Source organism: Scomber japonicus, chromosome 9 (genome assembly GCF_027409825.1).
Source record: "Scomber japonicus isolate fScoJap1 chromosome 9, fScoJap1.pri, whole genome shotgun sequence".
NCBI lineage: Eukaryota > Metazoa > Chordata > Actinopteri > Scombriformes > Scombridae > Scomber > Scomber japonicus.
The window spans coordinates 9113232-9135149 of record NC_070586.1 but is presented as its reverse complement, the minus strand read 5'-3'; the positions used below and the strand labels follow the sequence as shown (position 1 = coordinate 9135149).

Genomic DNA, 21918 nt, shown 5'->3' with positions numbered 1-21918 from the left:
CGACAGTCTCAATGGCAAACTCAAGGCTTCAAAACAGGAGTCCACAAACCATGTCACTATGGTTACGTCCATTTATTTATTTATTTACAGTCTTTGATGAGTTGTGTTTCCCCGTAAAAAGTTTGAATATGCTCATATTTAATGCTCCATTGCACTAAAAGTGTCTCTATATCTTCAAGCTGGCTCCAAAAAGTAATTAACGGTCTTTGAAGGATGGATAAAAAGAAATGATCACACTATATTTTGAAAAAAAAAAGACGCTTTAATTCATTGCTTTACACTATAAAAGCAAACACTATGTAGACGTGATAAAGACAACAAAAAATGGTAAGAATTGAAAAATTAAACATTTTCTCGCACTCTGACGCCTGACCAGTAAAAATACAGAGAGATAACTTTAACGTGATTAACTGAAGATGTCGGAGCTACCAGGAGCTGAAGTCTCCGAAGCCGGTCTTTCCTTTGGACTTCTTGACTGTTACACCGCTGGTAGACGGTTCGCTGTCGGCTTCAGGGGCCGAGCGTTTTCTGAAAGACAAGAAGCAGACTGTCAGCACACGGAGGACCTCCATGATGCTGCTTTACTCCACGGATATGTGCCTCTTGTTTGTTGATGATTAAAAGGCTTTCTCTTCTGTATGAATTCCCTCTCATGACCCTATTGTCTTTGTAAATTTGTTGTTTATGCTTTTTGTAAATGTGTCCCAGACTTTCTTTCCTTTCTTACTCGCAAAATCTTGGCTTCTCTTTTTGGGGTTCGACAACAGAGACATCAACATGAACCTTTCCTTCACCTGACTGTAGTGCAGGGGTGTCAAACTCATTTTCATTCAAGGGCCACATACAGCTCAATTTGATCTCATGTGGGCCCGATCACTAAAAGGAAGGAAGGACGGAAGGAAAAGAAGAAGGAGAAGGAAGATAATACAGGAAGGAAGGAAGGAAGGAAGGGAAGATTGGAAGGAAGGAATGAAAGATGGAAGGAAGGAAGGAAGGGAAGATCGGAAGGAAGTAATGAAAGATGGAAGGAAGGGAAGAAGGACAGATGGAAGGAATGAAGGAAGGAAGGAAGGACAGATGGAAGGAATGAAGGAAGGAAGCAAGGAAAAGAGGAAGAAGGAAACTGGGCCAGATTGGACCTCTCGGCGGGCCGGTTCTGGCCCACGGGCCGCATGTTTGACACCCCTGCAGTAATGCATATATTTGGATGTTCTTATGAATCAAACCTTCTTACCCAAATGTTAAAGGAATACTTGGGTTGGTTTCAGGCTTTGTGAAGATGAAGCAATGCAGCTTTTTCATCTTCAAAAGCTCCTTAATGTCCCACATTCAACATCTTTCTTTGTGTCGAACGTAATCCTTGAAATACTCAAGTTTTGTTATGACATTTAACATTTTATGTGCAGGTTAAGATCAAAGATTTTTTGGGTGAAGTAAAGGCTTTTTGCGAAGTTAAAGCCATAGTTCAACACTTTTGGGAAAATATGCTTGTTTGCCTTCTTCTTGAGTTAAAAGAGAAGATTGATCCCACTCTTAAAAACATGAGTGGGATCAATCTTCTCATCTAACTCTCAGCAATAAAGCAAAATGTTACCAAAATGTTAAATTATTATTTTTTTTTATCTTCACAGAACTTTTAAAACCATCTTCAATCTTAACCTAAACATACAATTCTCAATGGTATAAGTAAACTTATATATTTCAAGGATTTGGTCTTGCACACAAAAACATCAATGAGTTCAATCAATCGAGGCAGCATTAAGGTACCTTCAAGTCCGAAAAACTGGTCAAAGAAAATATACGCAGAGCAGTGTGTAAAGCGTTATTAAAAGCCTTTTTTTAAAGTCAGGTTTAACCATTTTAAACCAGTTTCCAACTTCAGTGTTCAAATAATAAAAACTTAGTGATTGATATAAACAAGAAATTATTTCATCAGTCGCTGAAGTGACAAAAAAATAAAGAAAACTGTAACAATTATAAAATACTAATATAATAAAACATTAATATCACCTACTTTACACTTTCAAACTGGATGAACATGGCTGCCGTTTTGGAAATTTATCCTAAACTATCCATTAAAATCAGTTTCAAAAAGACTTTGCCAGAACTTAAACTTCCTTTATATTTCTCGTTTACGTTGGCTCTCTGCTGTTTGGTGCTGAGCAGGTAGCTACACTTATATTGTTTGAGCTTGCTTGCGGTAAACTACTGGCCGCAATCATAAGGCAGCTGAAAAACTGAAATAATGAGCTAGAAGGAGTTTAGAGCTGAAGAGTTGGGTGTTCAGTTAGGATATGTAGGGTAAAGAAGTGTTAAGAAAATCCTCTGAAGTTAGAAAAACTCAGAATCAAAGGTTTAAAATAATTATACCGACTTGAACTCTGACCTCACCACTGTAATATTTGATCAATTCATGTCACAGAAAGATGTTTTTAGACATTTCACAACATAATGTTCATTTCAGATAAACCTCTCTGATGTCCTTCCTCCCTTGTAAATCCGAAACCCTAAAAAAACCCATAAAGTGACTAAATGCTAAAACCCCCCACCTGCCATTATACATTCAACTGTCCAGGAACATGTGGATTACACTATTATTTGGGAGATCTGCATAAAACTATATAAGAGAAACTGATGTGATGACAGGGGCTAATAATTATAATGAACTAGTATCATTCTGGGATAAAATGGGTAAATTCTGACAATAAAATGTCAAAGAAAGGGAAAAACATTAACTTAATTATGTCTTAATTAACACCAGCGTGAAGCACAGCATTTTAAGTGCAGCTGATGCACCTTCATTTTGAATAATGGCAGTAATTTCAGCATTGCCACAGATGCTACAAGGTAATATTGTGGAAAGTGTTTTTAGATGTAACAGCCTTATTTTTTTTTATTATACTACTAAAACATTGAACCACAATTAAGCTCTTAATTGAAGTTGTATACACCTGAGCATTGTAGAAAATAACACAGAACAAACTACCATAAAAATATAGCTTTTAACTTTTTGCAAAAGGACAAGAATCCCATGTTTTCTTTTATCTTGTTATTTGGTTTATTAGATTATTTTGAGGTTTACTCTTCAAACATATGGCGCTTTTCCACTACACAGTTCCAGCACTACTCGGCTTGACGCGGCTCCAGGAACGACCTTTTCCATTACAAAAAGGTACCTACTCAACGTGGACGGGGTCGTCATAGCACGGCTCTGCGATACTGCTGTGACTTCGTTTTCTACGCGACACAAACACATAAACAATGGAGGACATGGAGGCGAAGGTGTACTTGCTGCTGTATGAGGCTTTCTGTCACACACAAAGCAAAGAGAAGAGAAACCGAATCGCTGTTTCGCTGTTGCCGGTATTTAAAAATGCCGGGTTTGATTCTTGTGTGGAACGGCTCATGACTCTTCCAGCGACAACTCTTCTGACCAATCATCGGCCGGCAGTCTGTTGACGTCACATTTAGTATCGGCTCAGCTCGCTTGGAACCTCAGCAGAGCAGGTACTAAAAAAGTAGCAGGTACCAGATACTGTTGCTAGTGGAAATGCAAAAAAAAACGAGTCGAGTCGAGTCGAGCTGGAACTGTGTAGTGGAAAAGCACCAATAAAGATCTAAGCTGTTATATATATCGTGCCAGAGCTGCTAAAACAAGAGTTGCAGCACAGATCTAAAACATAAAATGTGTTGTAATATCACAAAACACACAATATGCTTACATGCAATAAAAACACAGTCTGGGTAATAAACCTGAATTATTCCCTGGGGGGGGGGTGGTTAATCCTCTCAGTAATTGTCAGTTTTTCACATTATACCTCAAATCATTCTGTGCTGCTATGTTATCATGTTTTATGATCCGTTCATTGCTGCATAGACTCTGAAAAACACATTGTAATACAGTTTGTGTGACTTTTTAATCCAAATTCTGTCTGGAAACATTATTTAATTTATGATTTGTGCATATGCAGCTTTTATAAACGCTGCAGGGATTCTTATGGATGATGGCAGTAAGCACTAAATCACTATGCATGTGTGTGTGTGTGTGTGTGTGTGTGTGTGTGTGTGTGTGTACTTACGCCGTGGTGGGGTTGATATATTTCCCCACACCTTCTTTAAAGGTCTTTGGCGCCTTCTCCTCCTTTGCTTTCTTCAGGGCGGCGCTGTCATGCTGCATCTCCTCCTCCTGCTTCTTCTGCAGCTCTTTTTCTCGCTCTGCTGCAATCTGAAAAACACACAAATCATGTCAATCCCGCCCCCCAAAAAAACACGCAAGGGAGATCAGAGGATAAAAGAGGCAAAGCTTGATAATCGTTACTACTGTGTTGACACGTTGCAAACAAGTAAATAGACGAACCTGAGCATCCGCCTCTTCGTACGGGTTCACAAACACAGTCGTACTTATGAGCTTGATCTCCGACTGTCAAAGACAAACACATAAAATACAGTTAAAAAAAAGCATTTGGCTCACTTAAAGAAAAAGTCAATAGTGCCGGTGTATGCTGGGGTCACCATTACGAGTGATAAAGTATCTAAAATGTTACGTTTTTTGTGTTGTGTGTGTCCATGTGGTTTAGTTTAAATTTAAAGGGTTAAAATGTGAAAATAAAGGTATGAATAACTTGCACACATTCTTTTTTTGTGGACCCAGCATCAAATTTCTGCTTTTAATCCATTTTGAGAGAATATATTAGAGGATTATGGTAAAAATGTCTAAGTGGTGTAACCATAAAAACTTTGTACCAAATAATTCAACGTTGCTTAAAAACAGTAAATAGTCAATAAAACACCATATCAACTAGTTTGGCATGATCTTACATTATAACTTTTATATTAAATAAAGCTAATGGAATATAATTGTTATAAATATTACATTTAATCTGGGTAACCATGGAGATCAGGACACATTTACAGTCATTATTAGTATAAGTCCACTTAAATACACTGTAGGTGGATAAAATATTTAATACTTATCATTCTTTTGTGGTTACACCATTTGACATTTTCAGGTGCATTCAGTCTCACTTTTGGTAAAAAATGATGCAAATGTCATTTTAAATGATACAAAAACTACAAAATGTACATTTTAACAAACCTGATGCTGCTTTTAAGACAATTTTTAAAGATATTTTTGAATCGCTCATCTTCGCCAAACCTTATTTGTCACTGACTCATACATCAAAATACCACTCAAATAAATTATCAAGTTTCTGCTTCCTGGCTGCAACTTAATGAGAATTACAGATATTATGTGTGACAAACATCTTGAGAACTGCAACCAAGTATTTTTATAAGGAAATTTAGATTTTAGCATCAATAAAAACTAGCTTCAAGTTTCCTTTCTGCTTGTTAGTAATTTAAAATGATAGATTGAACACTAGACTGAGTGCAGCCCTTCCCTGACATTTCCAGCTCCTTTCTCGGTGGCCTTGCTTCATTCTTGTCTCGGCGCCTGACCTTTACATGATCCATGTACGGGTCAAAATACTGTCACGGCACTCTGGCTGAGTCTTGTACCCCACAGCTGCTTTTAATGTTGGTGATCTAGGAACTGAAAGCGATTTGCACACCGGGACAGGAGCGTCGGCTACATTTATAGATTGTAAAATTAAAACATGATATGAAGAAAAATCCTCATAATTAAGATTTCACTGGATACGCTCTCTCATGCCTCAAGATTACTACAAAAAATACTACTATGATGACTAAAAGCTATGTTTTCTCCTCAGAACTAAATAAATGGTTAGTAAGTCAAATTTAATTATGTTTAAGGCACACCAGACTGTAAACATCATTAATTCTTACTTTGGGTTTGTCTGTTTTAGGATCACTTTCCACATTCTCCATCGCCGTCAGCGCTTCAAATCCACCAACAACTCTGCAAAAAAAAGAAAAAAAAGAAAATAGAAACATTGAAGTGAAAAGGCACAAGTGCAGCCAAGCAAAAAATAATGAGAAGACTTTGAATTTGAAATGGATTCATTACCAATTCAACCATTTTTATAACCATTCAACCATTCGAGTTTAAATCAATTCAATTCAAAGGCCCCGTTGTAACAAAACCCTGATGGAGTGTCCTTGAGCCAGACACCAAATCTCTCTCATTTACGGGCTCGCTGGACTATGAAGAATGTACTTTCTGTTCATACTGACTAAAAGTACTGAGTCAGAAAACATGCTGTGTCATGCTACGAGTACATGTGAGATGATGATGAAAGACTATCCGTGAAGTTCAGATGTCAGGACGCTGAACAGTTGATTCTTGTTTGGGGCAGAATTTGACAACTGTGTAAAGTCACATTGTATAAAGTTTTATTCTCTATTCGTCTCTTACTTCTTCTTTCATTACTTGTACGATAACTACATGCAGATGTTCTACCTGATATGTGGGTCAGTGACAAATAAGGCGATGGCAAGATGAGCAATTACAAAAATATCTTTAAAAAAATAGTCTGTACGAAGCAGAAGTGTTCAATCTATCATTTTAAATTACTAACAAGCAGAAAGGAAACTTGAAGATAGTTTTTATTGATGCTAAAATCTAAATGTCCTTATAAAAATACTTGTTAAGGTTGCAGTTCTCAAGATGTTTGTCACACATAATATCTGTAATTCTCATTAAATTGCAGCCAGGAAGCAAAAACTTGATCATTTATTTCTTGAGTGGTATTTTGATGTATGAGTCAGTGACAAATAAGTGTTGGCGAAGATGAGCGATTCAAAAATATCTTTAAAAATTGTCTTAAAAGCAGCATCAGGTTTGTTAAAATGTACATTTTGTATTTTTGTTGGTTTTATATAATTTGAAATGACATTTAAACCATTTTTCACTAAAAGACTGAATGCTCCTGAAAACGTCAAATGGTGTAACCACAAAAGAATGATAAATATTAAACATTTTATCCACCTACAGTGTATTTAAGTGGACTTATACTAATAATGACTAAATGTTTCCTGATCTCCATGGTTACCCAGATTAAATGTAATATGTAGAACAATAGTATTCCATTAGCTTTATTTAATATAAAAGTTATAATGTAGGATCATGCCAAACTAGTTGATATGGTGTTTTATGAGAATTTACTGTTTTTAAGCAAGTTCAATTATTTAGTACAAAGTTTTAATGGTTACACCACTTAGACATTTTTACCATAATCCTCTAATATATTCTCTCAAAATGGATTAAAAGCAGAAATTTGATGCTGAATCCATTAAAAAATAATGTGTGCAAGTTAGTCATACATTTATTTTCACATTTTAACCCTTTAAATTTAAACTAAACCACATGGACACCTAAAATGACGTCGACCCCTTTTGTGCATTTGCATGTATTTGACTGGGTAAAGCAGTGCAGCCAGTAAAGTATCTTATTTCTCTGCGCTACAGAGCTCCACTGTTGACTAAAAACACATCAGTGAGCCACAGCATTACTCTGGATGACATGTTCCTTCATTACTATGAACACGGCCACTTTAGTTTATTTTTAGACGGTCCCACATACAGCGTCCGTCCTGCTGCTGGCTGGAGATACTCAGCAAAGCACCACATGTGTATTAATGCACTAGTGAAAACAGGCTCCAATAAAGGCTCCATTTCATTCTGTTTGAGTGTCGTTTGCTTAATAGCTACAATTTCCAGATGAGCCTTTTCAAAAAATGAAATTGTACATTTGTGACCTGTTTTCAGTAGAAATAGGGACAGCTTCATTTGATTCGTTGTCGTTTGCTTTGCGATTGCTCGTCTAATCATCGCCTGAGTGATTACATATACAAATAAAACAGTTTATCATTTTAAAAAACCCACAAAAAAAATACATGATGTTTCATTTCAGTCGATATCCATAATTACGGATCATTTTAATAAAGACCAGGAGAATAAAGTTTAATTGAACCACCTGATTTTAAACATAACCATTTTATATTTATCCATTAGTCCATGTAGTCAAATTTAAAGGGTTAAAATGTGAAAATAAACGTATGAATAACTTGCACACATCCTTTTTTTGTGAACCCAGCATCAAATTTCTGCTTTTAATCCATTTTGAGAGAATATATTAGAGGATTATGGCAAAAATGTCTAAGTGGTGTAACCATAAAAACTCTGTACCAAATAATTCAACTTGCTTAAAAACAGTAAATAGTCAATAAAACACCATATCAACTAGTTTGGCATGATCTTACATTATAATTTTTTATATTAAATAAAGCTAATGGAATACAATTGTTTGTGGTTACACCATTTGACATTTTCAGGAGGATTCAGTCTTACTTTTGATAAAAATATTACATTTAATCTGTTGAATCATGTCATGTGTAAGTCCACTTAAATAAACTGTAGGTGGATAAAATATTTAATATCTATCATTCTTTTTTGGTTACACCATTTGACATTTTCAGGAGCATTCAGTCTTACTTTTGGTAAAAAATGGTGTAAATGTCATTTCATTACATGTACCCTTATTTGTGACTGAAAAGTTGCCCCACTGATGAGCTGAACTGTCCTTTTGTTAACCATCAATTTCCTCTTTGTCTGCACTCGTTTTCTCTCCGCACGCTGTTTCTATTGTTGTGTCACATGTCAATGGTGTAACTGAACCACACGCTTGTTAAAAGAGTCACTGTTTGCGTGTCACTCGTAGCACGCTCCATTATCGAGGGAGAAGATAGCCGGTTAATGAAAGAGGGAGGGAGGGAGGGAGGGAGGGAGGGAGGGAGGGAGGGGGAACACTCATGATATAGCCGAACTCTGCGTATATGTGAAGTGTTTTCATGGTGGATTGAATTTAATAAGTTTAACCTTCGTGTCGTCCTCTCGGGTCAAAGTGACCCCACCTGTTCCTTCTTTCCTCCCTTCCTTCCGTGTGTCCTTCCTCCCTCCCTCCATCTCTCTTTCTTTCCTTCCTCTCTCTTTCCTCCATTCCTTCTCTCCTTCCTCCATCCCCCTTTCTCCCTTCCTTCCTTCGCTATATAAATAAAATAAAACTGCCTTGCCTTCCTTCTTCTTTTCCTTTCTCCTTCCCTCCCTCCTTCCTTCTTTCCGCCTTTCATCCCCCCTTCTTTCCTCCGTCCTTCCTCCCCTCCTTCCTTCTTTCCTCCCTTCCATCCTTCCCACCTTCCTCCCCTCCTTCCTTATTTCCTCCCTTCCATCCTTCCTTCCTTCCTTCCACCTTCCTCCTTCCATCCTTCCTTTCTCGCTCCCTCCCTCCTTCTTTCTTCCCTTCCATCCTTCCTCCCACCTTCCTCCCCTCCTTCCTTCTTTCCTCCCTCCCTTCCATCCTTCCTTCCTCGCTCCCTCCCTTCCTCCTTCCTCCCTTCCTGCCTTGACTCGAGGACAACGGGAGGGTTAAGTGAAACTATTGAATCATCTATAACATCATTTTCTTATTGCTATTAATAAAGAGTCTAAATATCATATATATATATAAATCATTTCATCATCCAGGCCTACGTGACCCTACAGTGGGCAGATCATTTCAAAATTAGCCTCGACATTATGACTATCATACAAAACAGAGGAGGCCTGCTCTATAATTATAAATGTATGATGCATATACAAGAAAAAAGACAATAGGTTTACACTAGTTATTAGTTTAAAGCTATAATTATAACATGGAGTCTAACTGCTTACATAATAGTTTAGCTGTCACTTTTATATTGTCTTCATTTTTTTATTGTTGTTTCTTTTTAATGTGGTTTTAATTTCACTAACTCTGTACGGTGTCCTTGAGTGCCAAGAAAGGTGCCTTTAAATAAAATGTATTATTATCATGATAGCAGATTTCAGTTTTCTGTCATATTGTCAGCGTAGAAATCAACAAAACGCTCACATTTCAAGCAGTTATTATTGTTAGAAATGAAAAAAAGATTTCATCAAATGATCAAAACCAAAGCATTTAACAAAGCTGTGTAATAATACGCCTACATGTAATGCTTTTTTCTTTTTTTCATTCAATATAGTGTATCATCTTGCTGGCTGTGGGATTTGTGCAGATCTCATTATATTCCTCAGGCAACTTTTGAACATTGGTCGCCACTAAAAAAAAAAAAAAAAAAAGAAATTGTCTTTGTTATAAGCACATTGGCCTCATGGTGTAAACACAGCGGAGAAAACAACCGCTGAAGATATATAGTCTGTCAAACGCTGAGGGCCGAGAGGCGATCTGCTTGCGACTCCCCTGCTGCAGAGCACTTTAAAAAAGAAGTTGCTCTCACTTTCCTCTTTAAACTGCAAACTCTTTATCCAGCTGCTCCTGTGGGGGCCGTGTGGAGAGTGACAAAAGACACACACACACACACACACACACACACACACACACACACACACACACACACACACACACACACACACACACACACACACACACACACACACACACACACACACACACACACACACACACACACACACACAGTGATAAATACACACAAATAGTGTACCCAATAGATGGCGGGGGGGGGGGGGGGGCTTCTCGGGGCCACGTGAGCTCTGCTTCCACATGTTCAGATGAACAGCAGAGCTCCCACACTCGATGACTCACTGGCCTTACGGTATCAAGACTCAAGGACGGAGCTATGAGGGTTTTAATGCCAAGGATCGCTAAAAAAAAACTACAACTTTCCCCTCAAAGATAGTTATCTCACGCTTCTTTCTGGAAGATGCCTGAGTAGTTGAGCATTTTTAGACGTAGATGTAAAAGCAATTTGAAACTGGAGAAAAAGTAATGATATCTTGTGTCGCAATTGTAGTTGCATCCAAAGTGGCAACATTACTGTGTACTAGGGCTGGGTATCGCTACCTGATACTTTTAAGATATCAAGTGAAATAAATCGATACACAGTTGTATGAAGCACCTCCCGTCAAACGATACCTGCAATCCATCCTTAAATTTACAATATTGCAGCAAAGCGAACAGTAAAAAAGTGTCAATAATAAGAATAAACAACAATAAATAAGTAAAAAAAAGCAATAAAAACAATAGTAGTAAAAAGTATAGTAAATAATAATAACTGATATTACACAGTAGTTCCTTTTACACCCAGAGCTAGAAAATATGACTATTTGTACGGACTTGCTCACAGCTAATCAACATAAGAGTTCTTCGTTTTAATGCGACATGTGATTGGCCCACTGCCACAGCAGCTACGACCCGTCTGTGGTGGTGAAGTCGTGGTGAATTTGAGTTAGCGTGCTTAGCAGTTCAGCAGCTGAGATGCCACCTAAACGCTCTACAGTGCGTCTACACTACACGCCTGTTACACCAGATAAAAGACAGAGACCTAAATGTGTAAAGCTTGATTTATACTGGTGCGTGACGTCGACTGCGTAGCTATGTGTAGCCCTCTGTATCGACACGGACCCCTACGACCCCTGTGCACCTCCAAAAAATCCTAAACCCAAGGGCTGTGATTGGTTTGCTTGGTAGCAAAAAAGTAATAATTAATAAATAGAACAATGTTGTGTGACAATCATGTGCATTTCAACAAAACACTGCAGACATTTAAAATCTTCTAGTCAAAATTAATCTCATTACACTTAAAATAAGACTCATAGCCCAAAAAATAACTTGTTTTTAAACATCTTTCACTTGTTTCAAGCACATTTTCATTTGAAATAAGAAGCTCAGTCTGCTATGGAGCAAGTTTTTTTAAAATACTTGTTATAGGAAAAAATAAGAAGTGGCCATTACACAGAAAATAAAGTGTGAAATTGTCTGTGTCATACCTGGGAAGGGACTAGAGACACCGATAACCATTCAGGTTAATTACACCGCGACAAAACATGACGCGATGGAGAGACGCAGAACTTCGAAAGGTGCATGACGGCATCAGGGTTACTTAGAAGCATAAATCAGCCTTAATGGGTATCTTATGAAGTACTCTATTGGTATTAGTATCACTTTAAGGGTACTTGGATTGGTACTTGTATCGTCATTTTTTAGCCCTACTGTGTAAAGCACTTAATTACCATGACGTCTGTATTTCTGGTGTTAAACTGAAACAAAAGGGGAAGATAATGATAAATATCCTTTAACACAGTATTTACAAGTGAATATGATGATATTATTAAACTGTGCTGTGCAAAAGTTCGAGATACTTCAGATTCTTATCCCTCACGTAATACCCCTCAGGGAGGCGTTTGATTGGTCCCAAATTTATTCTGCTGCATGACAATGACCCCAAACATACGAGCAGAGTGATAAATAACCGTCTATGTCAGTGAGAAGAACAAGGAGTCCTGCAACAGATGGTTTGGCCTCCGCAAAGCCCTGATCTCATCATCACAGAGTCAGTCTGGGATTAACATGAAGAGATAAAAAGCTGCTGAAAACCACAGAAGAAGAAGAAGAACTGTGGAAACGTCCTCAAAAGATGTAGAAACAACCGAAAACAAAAATATTGACTTGATAAATTACAACTCACTTTATTTTTTAACCCTCCTGTTGTGTTCAAGTCAAGGAAGGAAGGGAGGAAGGAAGTAAAGGAAAGAAGGCAGGGAGGGAGGAAGGATGGAAGGAGAGAGAAAGGAAAGAAAGGGGGATGGAGGACGGAAGGAAGGAAGGGAGGAAAGGAAATAAGGAAGGGAGGAAGGAAGGATGGAGGAAAGAAGTAAGTAAGGAAGGAAGGAAGGTAGGAGGGAGGAAGGAAAGACGGTAGGAGGGATGGAGGAAGGAAGGAAAGAAGGACAGAGGAAAGAAGGAAGGAAGGAAGGAAGGACAGAGGAAAGAAGTAAGGAAGGAAAGAAGGTAGGAGGGAGGGAGGAAAGAAGGAGAGAAGAAGAAAGAGAGGAAGGTAGGGGGGGAGGACAGAAGAAGGAAGAAATGGACATGGAGGAAGGGAAGAAAGAGAGAAGAAGGAAAGAAAGAGAGAAGGAGAGAGGAAGCACAGAAGGAAGGAAGGAAGGCAGGAAGGAAGGAAGGAAGGAAGGAAGGAAGGAACAGTCAAAACAGATGGGTCAATTTGACCCGGGAGGACAACAGGAAGGTTAATGCCTGAACCTTTTGCATAGTTCTGTATATCGTGATATAATACAGAAAAAGTTATTTAGAAATTCTTCCTGGATAAATCACCCAGACAGAGGTGTGTTTTTTATTTTGGGCTAACTAAATGAATTCAAAGCTCAACATTTCAAAGCACAATCCAATATTAAAATCCAATAAGCAGCTTCATGGCTTATATACAGTATGAACATGAAGAGATAGAAGCGGCTGAAAACCACAGAAGAAGAAGAAGCAGAAAAAGAAGAAGAAGAAGAAGAAGCAGAAAAAGAAGAAGAAGAAGAAGAAGAAGCAGAAGAAGAAGAAGAAGAAAAAGAAGAAGAAGAAGAAGAAGAAGCAGAAGCAGAAGCAGAAGCAGAAGCAGAAGCAGAAGAAGAAGAAGAAGAAGAAGAAGAAGAAGAAGAAGAAGAAGAAGAACAACAACAACAACAACAACAACAACAACAACAACAAGAACAAGAACTGTGGAAACGTGATGTAGGAACAACCGACCTGCTGAGTAACTAACTGAGTGAATTCAAAGCCCAACATATCAAAGCACAATCCAATACTAAAATCCAATAAGCAGCTTCATGGCTTATATACAGTATGTTCAAATATCTAGAAACTAAAAACTCCAGGTAAAAGTCAGCTGGTAGACAAATAGCATCATTTCTCCTCTTTTAAGACATGATTAACACCTCAGCTCCACCAAAAGGTAATTTAACTACAAAATAATAAGCTCAAATATCCTCCAGGCGGTGTGGTGTTCACACATAAGGACTAATTTACACACAAAGGACTAATATTTGAACCCAGAAATGTAATTTCAATGTGTGTGAGGGGCTAAAGAATATGTTATGCTTATTATACAGAGACATAAATACAGCTTTATACTAAAACTGGTTCTGTAAACAAGCTAAATAGATGCAAAAATGTTTTTTTTTTAAAGGTAGAAAACACACTAAAGCAGAAAATTAGCACTTCTGATAAACTAATTCACTGATTAAGAAAGAAATGCAACACATCTTTTGGGTTTTATCTTCTAAAATGTGAGAAATGTGCAGTTTTTCTCCGTTTAATGTCACAGCCATGCAGACCTCGGGATTTTTCCAAAGGTAAATTTTGACCATCTTAGATGTTTTGTGTCAGCCTCCTCTTCATTTAACTTGCTTAGTAGGGCTGGGCCGATATGCTTTTGTGCCGATACGATTCTCTAATACTTTTTGGGAGCCGATTCGATTTAAATTTCGATTCTGATTAAACAACTATTGCGATTCGATTTTACCAAGTACAAGTATATATTTACAAAATTTAAAAAAATTTAAAAAATGTAATAAATAAATAAAAATCGATTCTTGTATGAGAATCGACTTTTAAAAATCGCCAGAAAAAAATTGCGATTAATATAAAAATCGACTTTTTGGCCCAGCCCTATTGCTTATGATGCTTTACTACTCGACAGATCATTTATGCTACTGCAGACTCAGACTGACATGTGGGCGGATCCATGGTACATTTAGATTTTGGACCTCAGTATTTCTGTTCAATGTCATGGTACACTGAGTATATTTGGGTTTGGGACTATTATTATTAGGACACAACAACTAGGGCTGGGCCAAAAAAACCCGATTTTTATATTATTCGCAATTTTTTTCTGGCGATTTAAAAAAAATCAATTCTCATACAAGAATTCTCAGAAAGAAATTTATGAATTTTTATTTTTTATTTTTTTAAATTATTTAATTAATTAATTTTTCTTATAAATACCAGCAAACTGACTAAAAGACGGACTGAGAGAGAAACCTGGCTGGCAGCTCTAAAAAGAAACAAACTGTCAGACTATATAATGCACCTGTTAAAAAAATCTCCAGTCTTCTTCTTTTCAGACTTTTTCATCCCGTATGAGTCAAACCACCTGGCTGTGCTCTCTCAGTCTGACATTTACTCTGAATAGGAACATTTCCCTCTAAGAGACTTCACATTATGTATAGATCAGGTTAAGTGGACAGACACAGTCAGCCCCATTAAATGTTCAAAGACCTCAGTCAGTCTGGAGAGGGAAAAACCTGGACGTGGGGGGTTAAAGCATAAACTTTTTAAAGTGTGCTGACCATGTGAGGAGCCAGTCACTTGAAAGCAGTCTGAATATATTTTTAGACAAGGCACAGAGCTTTCTCCAAAAAAAAAGAAAAAAAGAAAAAGACGACCATTTGAGATCATGCTCGGCTCAGCAGAGGAAGAGCTATCAGTTTAGATTCGGCGTCTGCTAAATTTTTTACTGCTCTAGCTCAAAATCACAATACTGGTTGCTCTGTCTAAAGCTCCAGAGGAACTAAATATATACTAAAGGGAAGAAAAAGGAGAAGAAGAAGAAAGAAAAGAGCAGAAAAGAAGATGTGGCTCACCAAACTTTTTTTGTGTAAATGGCAGTGAGCATTAAGCAAGCATCTGTCGGGGCTTTTACCTTTCAAAACCAAACAGCCTGGGATGCTAAAATACATAAAACACTGACACTAACACCAACGTGGATGCAATTTAAATATGAATAAATGAATAATCGTACAATTTAGTGTAAAAATATCTTTAAAAAAAAAAAAAAATAGAAAGTTTACCTTCCAAACACTGTGTGCTTCCTGTCGAGGTAGGTGCACGACCTGAATGTGATGAAGCTGAAAGCAAACAATATTACATTAGTATAAATATTCAAATATTCAAACAAATAATAAATAAATAAATAAATAAGGGTTCTGTATAAATGAATATGTGAAAAGCAACACAAATCTAAAAAGGAGGCCGGGTCTGATTATTTACTGGAAAAACTGGTGTATAAGTTGCACCATTATATAAATCTATTTTATTTTGTCTATTTTTTGGGGGGGTCTCATGCTGGGAAAACCCTTTTCTATTAAAGACTGGTTTATTTGAATTCACAAGTAGTTATTCATTTATAAACACAAACATTTAAAATAAAAACACTTTCATCACTTTTCTGATCACACGTCAATGACTGTGCAACCACATACACTCACTTCTATTCTACTCCTTCAAAATAAAACCATGTCAATAAATAAATAAATAAATAAATAATTAAATGAAGGTTCTGTATAATTGAATATGTGAAAAGCAACACAAATCTAAAAAGGAGGCTGGGTATGTAAGTATGGGTATCTATAAGGCTTGGTTACACAAGTATCTCCTTATTGTGAAACCCAACTGAAAAGTACAATTGGATCAGTTCTTCCACGGTCTTATACACTGGTTTCTATGGTAACTGATGTATAAAAATATAAAAAAACTACAGAATCTGCTTTACAAAACATTTTAAAATATTTTATCATATATCTAATTTTATTTATCTCCCAAAATACATCAAACAAATAATTGGCTAAAAAGCAACTGAACTTAATTTGTATAGCACCTTTCATTCAAGAAATGCAGCTCAAAGTGCCTTAAAATAAAATACTTCACATTAAAAGGGCCTATAAAGGAGCAAAAAGCAATGTTATGAAAGGAAATGAACGGAATATAGGATTGAAAATAAAAATAGTAATAATTTTAAAATAGTAAAGCTAATATTAGACGAATACATAAAATCCATAATGCATAATATGTTTATCCATTTTCATTCTCACAGCATTAAAACACTCCTCATCTCGGTCACCTGTGGGACCTCAGCTCAAATAATCAAAGGGAGGGAAATTCGAGGAAGGAAGAACACAAGTATCTCTCTGTAGACTGATTTTTCTAGCACACTGCGGTTGTTCAAAGTTTAAAAAGACTCTTCTGAAAAAAAAAAAAACATTTCTTACAACTGGGACTTGTTGGTGTTCGGGCCGGAGTTAGCCATGCTGAGGACTCCTCTGCCTGTGTGGGACAAGTTGGGCCGAAACTCGTCCCTGAAAGGTTTCCCCCAGAAGGATTCCCCTCCTGAGAATGGAGAAAGACGGAGAGAGAGAGAGAGAGAGAGAGAGGAGAGAAGGAAGGGAAGTAGAAACATGTCAGGAGAAAATAAAAGGTAACACTGTTGACAGATGACTAAGTGCTCTTTTATGATAACTTTCTACACTCAGCTCTTGAATATTGATGCTAATGTTGAATTTAAGATTTTCCTGTTGAAGAAATATTTGTTTCAGTAGGTGAAGCTCTTCAATTTCAGTTGCTCCAATAGAGTCACATCCATAGACTGTATAAAAGAAATGAACGTAACATCCGTGACGTCACCCATTGGTTTGTGGACTGCTGCTTGGAAGCCAATAGTTTCGAATCTAGGCAGCGCCATCCTAAAAATTTCAGGTGCATGCTGGGAAAAATAAAAACACAGATTCTACTTATATGGGCATGAGGCGGGGCCATGGGCGGAGTGGGGAGGTTGCTATGGTTGCGAGGGCTGGATCTCGAGGACATTGGTCAATCAACCTGTCAATCAGGACGTAGCCACGCCCTAATGCATACCCTGCTTTATCGTCAAATATAAAATCAAGGAGGCCAAAATGTCCCAAATGAACATCATACTGCATTGAAGAAGGCTTTAAACTAGCGATTGAGACCATAAACACATTTTGAAAACGTTTACTGAGGTTAGAAATCAAGTGAGAAGTTGGTGAATTCTCCATTGACTTGTATAGAGACGGTCGCCCCCTGGTGGCCTTTTGATAGAATGCAGTTCTAAGTTACTTCCGCGTTGGCCTCATTTCAGAGGACCGGAACACATATAGATCGGTAATCTATCATTTATCTTATGCTGGTCCTTTTCGCACTCAACAAACTATTAAAACTTTTCTCATCCTTTTTACTCTTAATGTCCACTTTTCCAAATGCATTCATACACCTTTGAGTTGGAATCCGATCCAAAATATGAGAGTGGAAAATGGGATACACAGAAAAACCATTGCAATGAAAGCAGTTCAGCAAGAGTTCAGAGAAGGTTTTTGGGGCTTTTGGGGCTTTTTTTTTTTTTTACCTTTGTTGTTATACAGTGAGTGGCAGAGAGAGAGAGAGAGAGAGAGAGAGAGAGAGAGAGAGAGAGAAAGAGGGAGAGAAAGAGGGAGAGAAAGAGGGAGAGAAAGAGAGAGAGAGAGAGAGAGAGAGAGAGAGAGAGAGAGAGAGAGAGAGAGAGAGAGAGAGAGAGGAAGAAAGAGAGAGAGACAGAAAGAAAAAGAAAGAAAGAGAGAGAGAGACATGGGTAAAACTTACTTCCTTTAACCACAGTTTTTGGAACATTTCCCATATTTCCCATAAATATCTAAACATCATAATAATATAAAATAACAGAAGAGCACCAGCGGCATGATATAATATGTTTCTTTTTATAGAGAGTCATTATGTGTCAACATTTTAAAGGCAGCAGTTCACTCATCGTTTGCTGTGTTAATCTCTCATTTAACTGCACCATCTGGCTTCTTATCTATACTCACAGAATGAGTTTACTTTAAGGATGAGTTCATGTACACGTTGATTCTGAAACATCATTAAAATAAACTACAGTCAGTTAAATGTGTTGAGATAACTGCCCCATCACAGAAACAGCTTGAAATGCCCCAGGTGTCCTCCCAGGTCAAATTGACCCTGTCTCTTTTGACTGTTCCTTCTTTCCTTCCTTCTTCCCCTCTTTCTTTGCTCCCCCCTTCCTTTCTTTCCTTCCTCCCTCCCTCCCTTCTCTCCTAAATTCCTTCCTCTTTTGTCCTTCCTTCCCTCCCTCCCTCCCTCCTTACTCCCCCCCTTACTCCTTTCTTGCCTTCCTTCCTTCCTTCCTCTTTTCGTCCTTCCTTCCTTCCTTCCTCCCTCACTCCTTTCTTTCCTTCCTTCCTTCCTCTTTTCCACCTCACCTTCCTTCCTTCCTCCCTCCCTCCCTTCCTCCTCTCCTTCCTTCCTTCCTTCCTTCCTCCTTTCTTCCCTCCCTCCTTCCTCCTTTCTTTCCTTCCTTCCTTCCTCCTTTCCTCCCTCCCTCCCTCCTTACTCCTTTCCTTCCTTCCTTCCTCCTTTCCTCCCTCCATCCCTCCTTACTCCTTTCCTTCCTTCCTTCCTCCTTTCCTCCCTCCATCCCTCCTTACTCCATTCCTTCCTTCCTTCCTTCTTTCCTTCCTCCCTCCCTCTTTTCCTCCTTACTCCTTCCTCCCTTCCTTCTTTCCTTGCTTCCTTCCTCCCTCCCTCTTTTCCTCCTTACTCCTTCCTCCTTTCCTTCCTCCTGTCCTTTCTTGACCAGAGGAAAACAGGAGGGTTAAAACTACAACTACAGTCAGTACAACGTGTTAAAGATAACTGCACCATGATAGAAACACCCGGGTATTATTTCTCTTAAGAAGCCAAAGACCTATTTGCCCTTGAACATGGAGCCATGTTGAGAGCCTTCAAGCTGTGAATCATTATTCAGAGCGACTTCATCATTAAGAATCATCACGATGAGTATACAGGAATATGCACCGCAGGAGCTTATTGGCTCCCAACTGGGGGAGAGGATCTGTTGCCCTGAGGTGTGTTTCACTGTCCTGCGTCGTGCCAGCTGGTGTGTGTGTGTGCATGAAACAATGTGTGTGTGTGTGTGTGTGTGTGTGTGTGTGTGTGTGTGTGTGTGTGTGTGTGTGTGTGTGTGTGTGTGTGTGTGTGGATGTATAGTTATGTACTGTATGTGTATGTTAACCTTTGTGTCGTCCTCCCGGGTTAAATTGACCCTGTCTGTTTTGACTGTTCCTCCCTTCATTCCTCCCTTCCTTCCCTCCTTCATTCCTCCCTCCTTTCCTTCCTTCTTCCTTCCCTCCTTTCCTTCCTCCCTCCCTCCTTTCCTTCCTTCTTCCTTCCTCCCTCCTTCCTTCCCTCCCTTACTTCTTCCTCACTTCCTTCCTTCTTTCCCTCCCTCCTCCTTTCCTTCCTTCCTCCCTCCCTCCCTCCTTTCCTTCCTTCTTCCTTCCATCCTCCCTCCCTCCCTCCCTCCTTTCCTTCCTTCTTCCTTCCTTCCTCCCTCCCTTTAGTCTTCCTCCCTTCCTTCCTCCTTCCTTCTTCCTTCCTTGACTCGAGGACAACAGGAGGGTTAATGCTCGACTTTAAACACGTACAACCAATAAATCGAAGCTTCAGAGGCTTCTTGTGCAGCCGTCAACCTTCCCTTGGTGACATTTTTGCATAATTTATCAACTCGCTGACATTTTACTTCAGTATGACTGGATCATAAATGAAGCAAGAGCCAGCCAAGAGGATGAAGAGAGAAATTCTCACCGAAGACTTGAACCAATAAATCAAACTGTACTATATTTGACATCAATGGTACGAGCTCCAAAAGCAAAGAAAGCTCAAATATGAAAACATCAACCGTGCATCAGCATCTCCGCTAACGAAAGCATTATTTGGGGCATTTCAAAAAATACATGAGCATGTGTTTTTCCATTTCATAGTTTTCTGTGTGTCCATATCTGGGATTTCATTTACAAGTCAATGTTTAAAACATTTCTTTCTTTCTTTCTTTCTTTCTTTACTCCCAAGCATCTGTGTTCTGAAGGATGAACGAGGCTCTGCTGAACTGAAGGGAAAGAGAGTCACGCTACAGTGAGCGCTGAGCAGGATGTGTCTCTTACCAATTTATGTAGGGGGGGGCGGGGGGGGGGGGGGGGGGGGGGGTGAAGAGACCAGGACTCACTCAAAGTCAGAGCGATTTTTTCTTGACATTTAAATCTCAAAATTCAAGTGTCACGAAAATGTTCCTCCAGGGTTCAACATCATATTTTGGAGCAGTCAAAAGTCAAAACCCAGATTTTCAACCACAATGCATGATTTCTACTAGTGCTCATGTCTTTCTTTAAAACTAAACTTGCAAAACACATTAAAAAAAGGAGGAAATTAAGTTTAGTAGTTTATTGTGTGTATGCATTTTAGAACAGACATTAACTCTTACATACTATTCAGGGTCAAATTTGATCAATTTCTTGCCTTTAAAAGCTATAAAAACATCATATAGACATTTATTTTAGTCAGACTGTTCCTAATGTGATCTACAGCATACACAAATGGAAATAAAATGTATGTTTTTTGCAGCCGATACTCATTTTTATAGATGAAAATGTACAAATCTGACCTGTGTTTATTTTAAAAACTTCAAATTATATTGACTCTGACATCTGTCTGATTCTGATGACTGAGCCCCCCCCCCCTTTTTTTATTTTTTATTATTATTGTTATTATTATTATTATTATTTTATTATAATTGTTTTTAAATTCATTAATTTATTTTATTTAACTTCATTTTTATTTATTTAATTGCAATTCTTCTTCATTTATTTATTTGTTGTTATTTTTTGGGGGGGGTGGGTTCTTGTCTTTTTCTTTCTCATGTATTGTTTATATGTATTGGGTATTATTAATATGCCCTTGATCGCTGTACAACGATAACTGCTCTCCTGTGGGTGGGATGGGATGATGGATAGTGAGAGGGATGAAAAGATGGAAAAAAATGGAAGTTCATCTCCTTGGCTTTGCACTGTTTTTATATTGTTGTCTGTGAAACTGCTTCTAATAAAGAGAGTTTAAAAATAAAAAAAATAAAAAATCAGCATTAAAACATGTTGTATTCATCATATTCTATAAAATCTTCTCCTGGATGATAAAATAGTGATTGTGAATTTCTTTTTTCCCATAAAACCTGATATATAAGTAAGTAAGAGTTAAATTAAATGTAATTGAATTAGCCCTAACCTTCCCAGCAGCTACCTGAGCAGGATTAATGCTCATCATGGTTCACAGATTACAAGCCGAATGTGTGTAATGCATCAGTTAAATACTCTGACTGATAAATCCGTCTTCACAAGTCAGTTCAAAAAGCTTCCTTCATGAGTCGTGTGTTCATGTTGTTTTTTCGGCTGGGCGACGACGAGAATTTTACCTACAGGCCTGGAATTCAGCACCTTCATAAATCTGTCACGGTGGACACGTTTCCTTGCATAGCGTTTTCGGAGACG

At 38.1% G+C, this 21918-nt stretch overlaps 1 protein-coding gene across 1 annotated transcript in view; it reads right to left on the bottom strand.

Moving 5' to 3' along the window:
• Positions 1-252: 252 nt before the first annotated feature.
• The window catches only part of ppil2 (peptidylprolyl isomerase (cyclophilin)-like 2), a 52877-nt gene continuing 31211 nt past the window's right edge, over positions 253-21918 (bottom strand). Inside the window, exons 15-20 of the mRNA XM_053324945.1 lie at positions 16786-16903; positions 15589-15645; positions 5806-5878; positions 4358-4420; positions 4080-4225; positions 253-528 (exon numbers count right to left, since the gene is read on the bottom strand). Of these exons, the coding sequence (XP_053180920.1) occupies positions 426-528; positions 4080-4225; positions 4358-4420; positions 5806-5878; positions 15589-15645; positions 16786-16903 (560 nt within the window). The 3' untranslated portion in view covers positions 253-425. The remainder of the gene's footprint in view (positions 529-4079; positions 4226-4357; positions 4421-5805; positions 5879-15588; positions 15646-16785; positions 16904-21918) is intronic.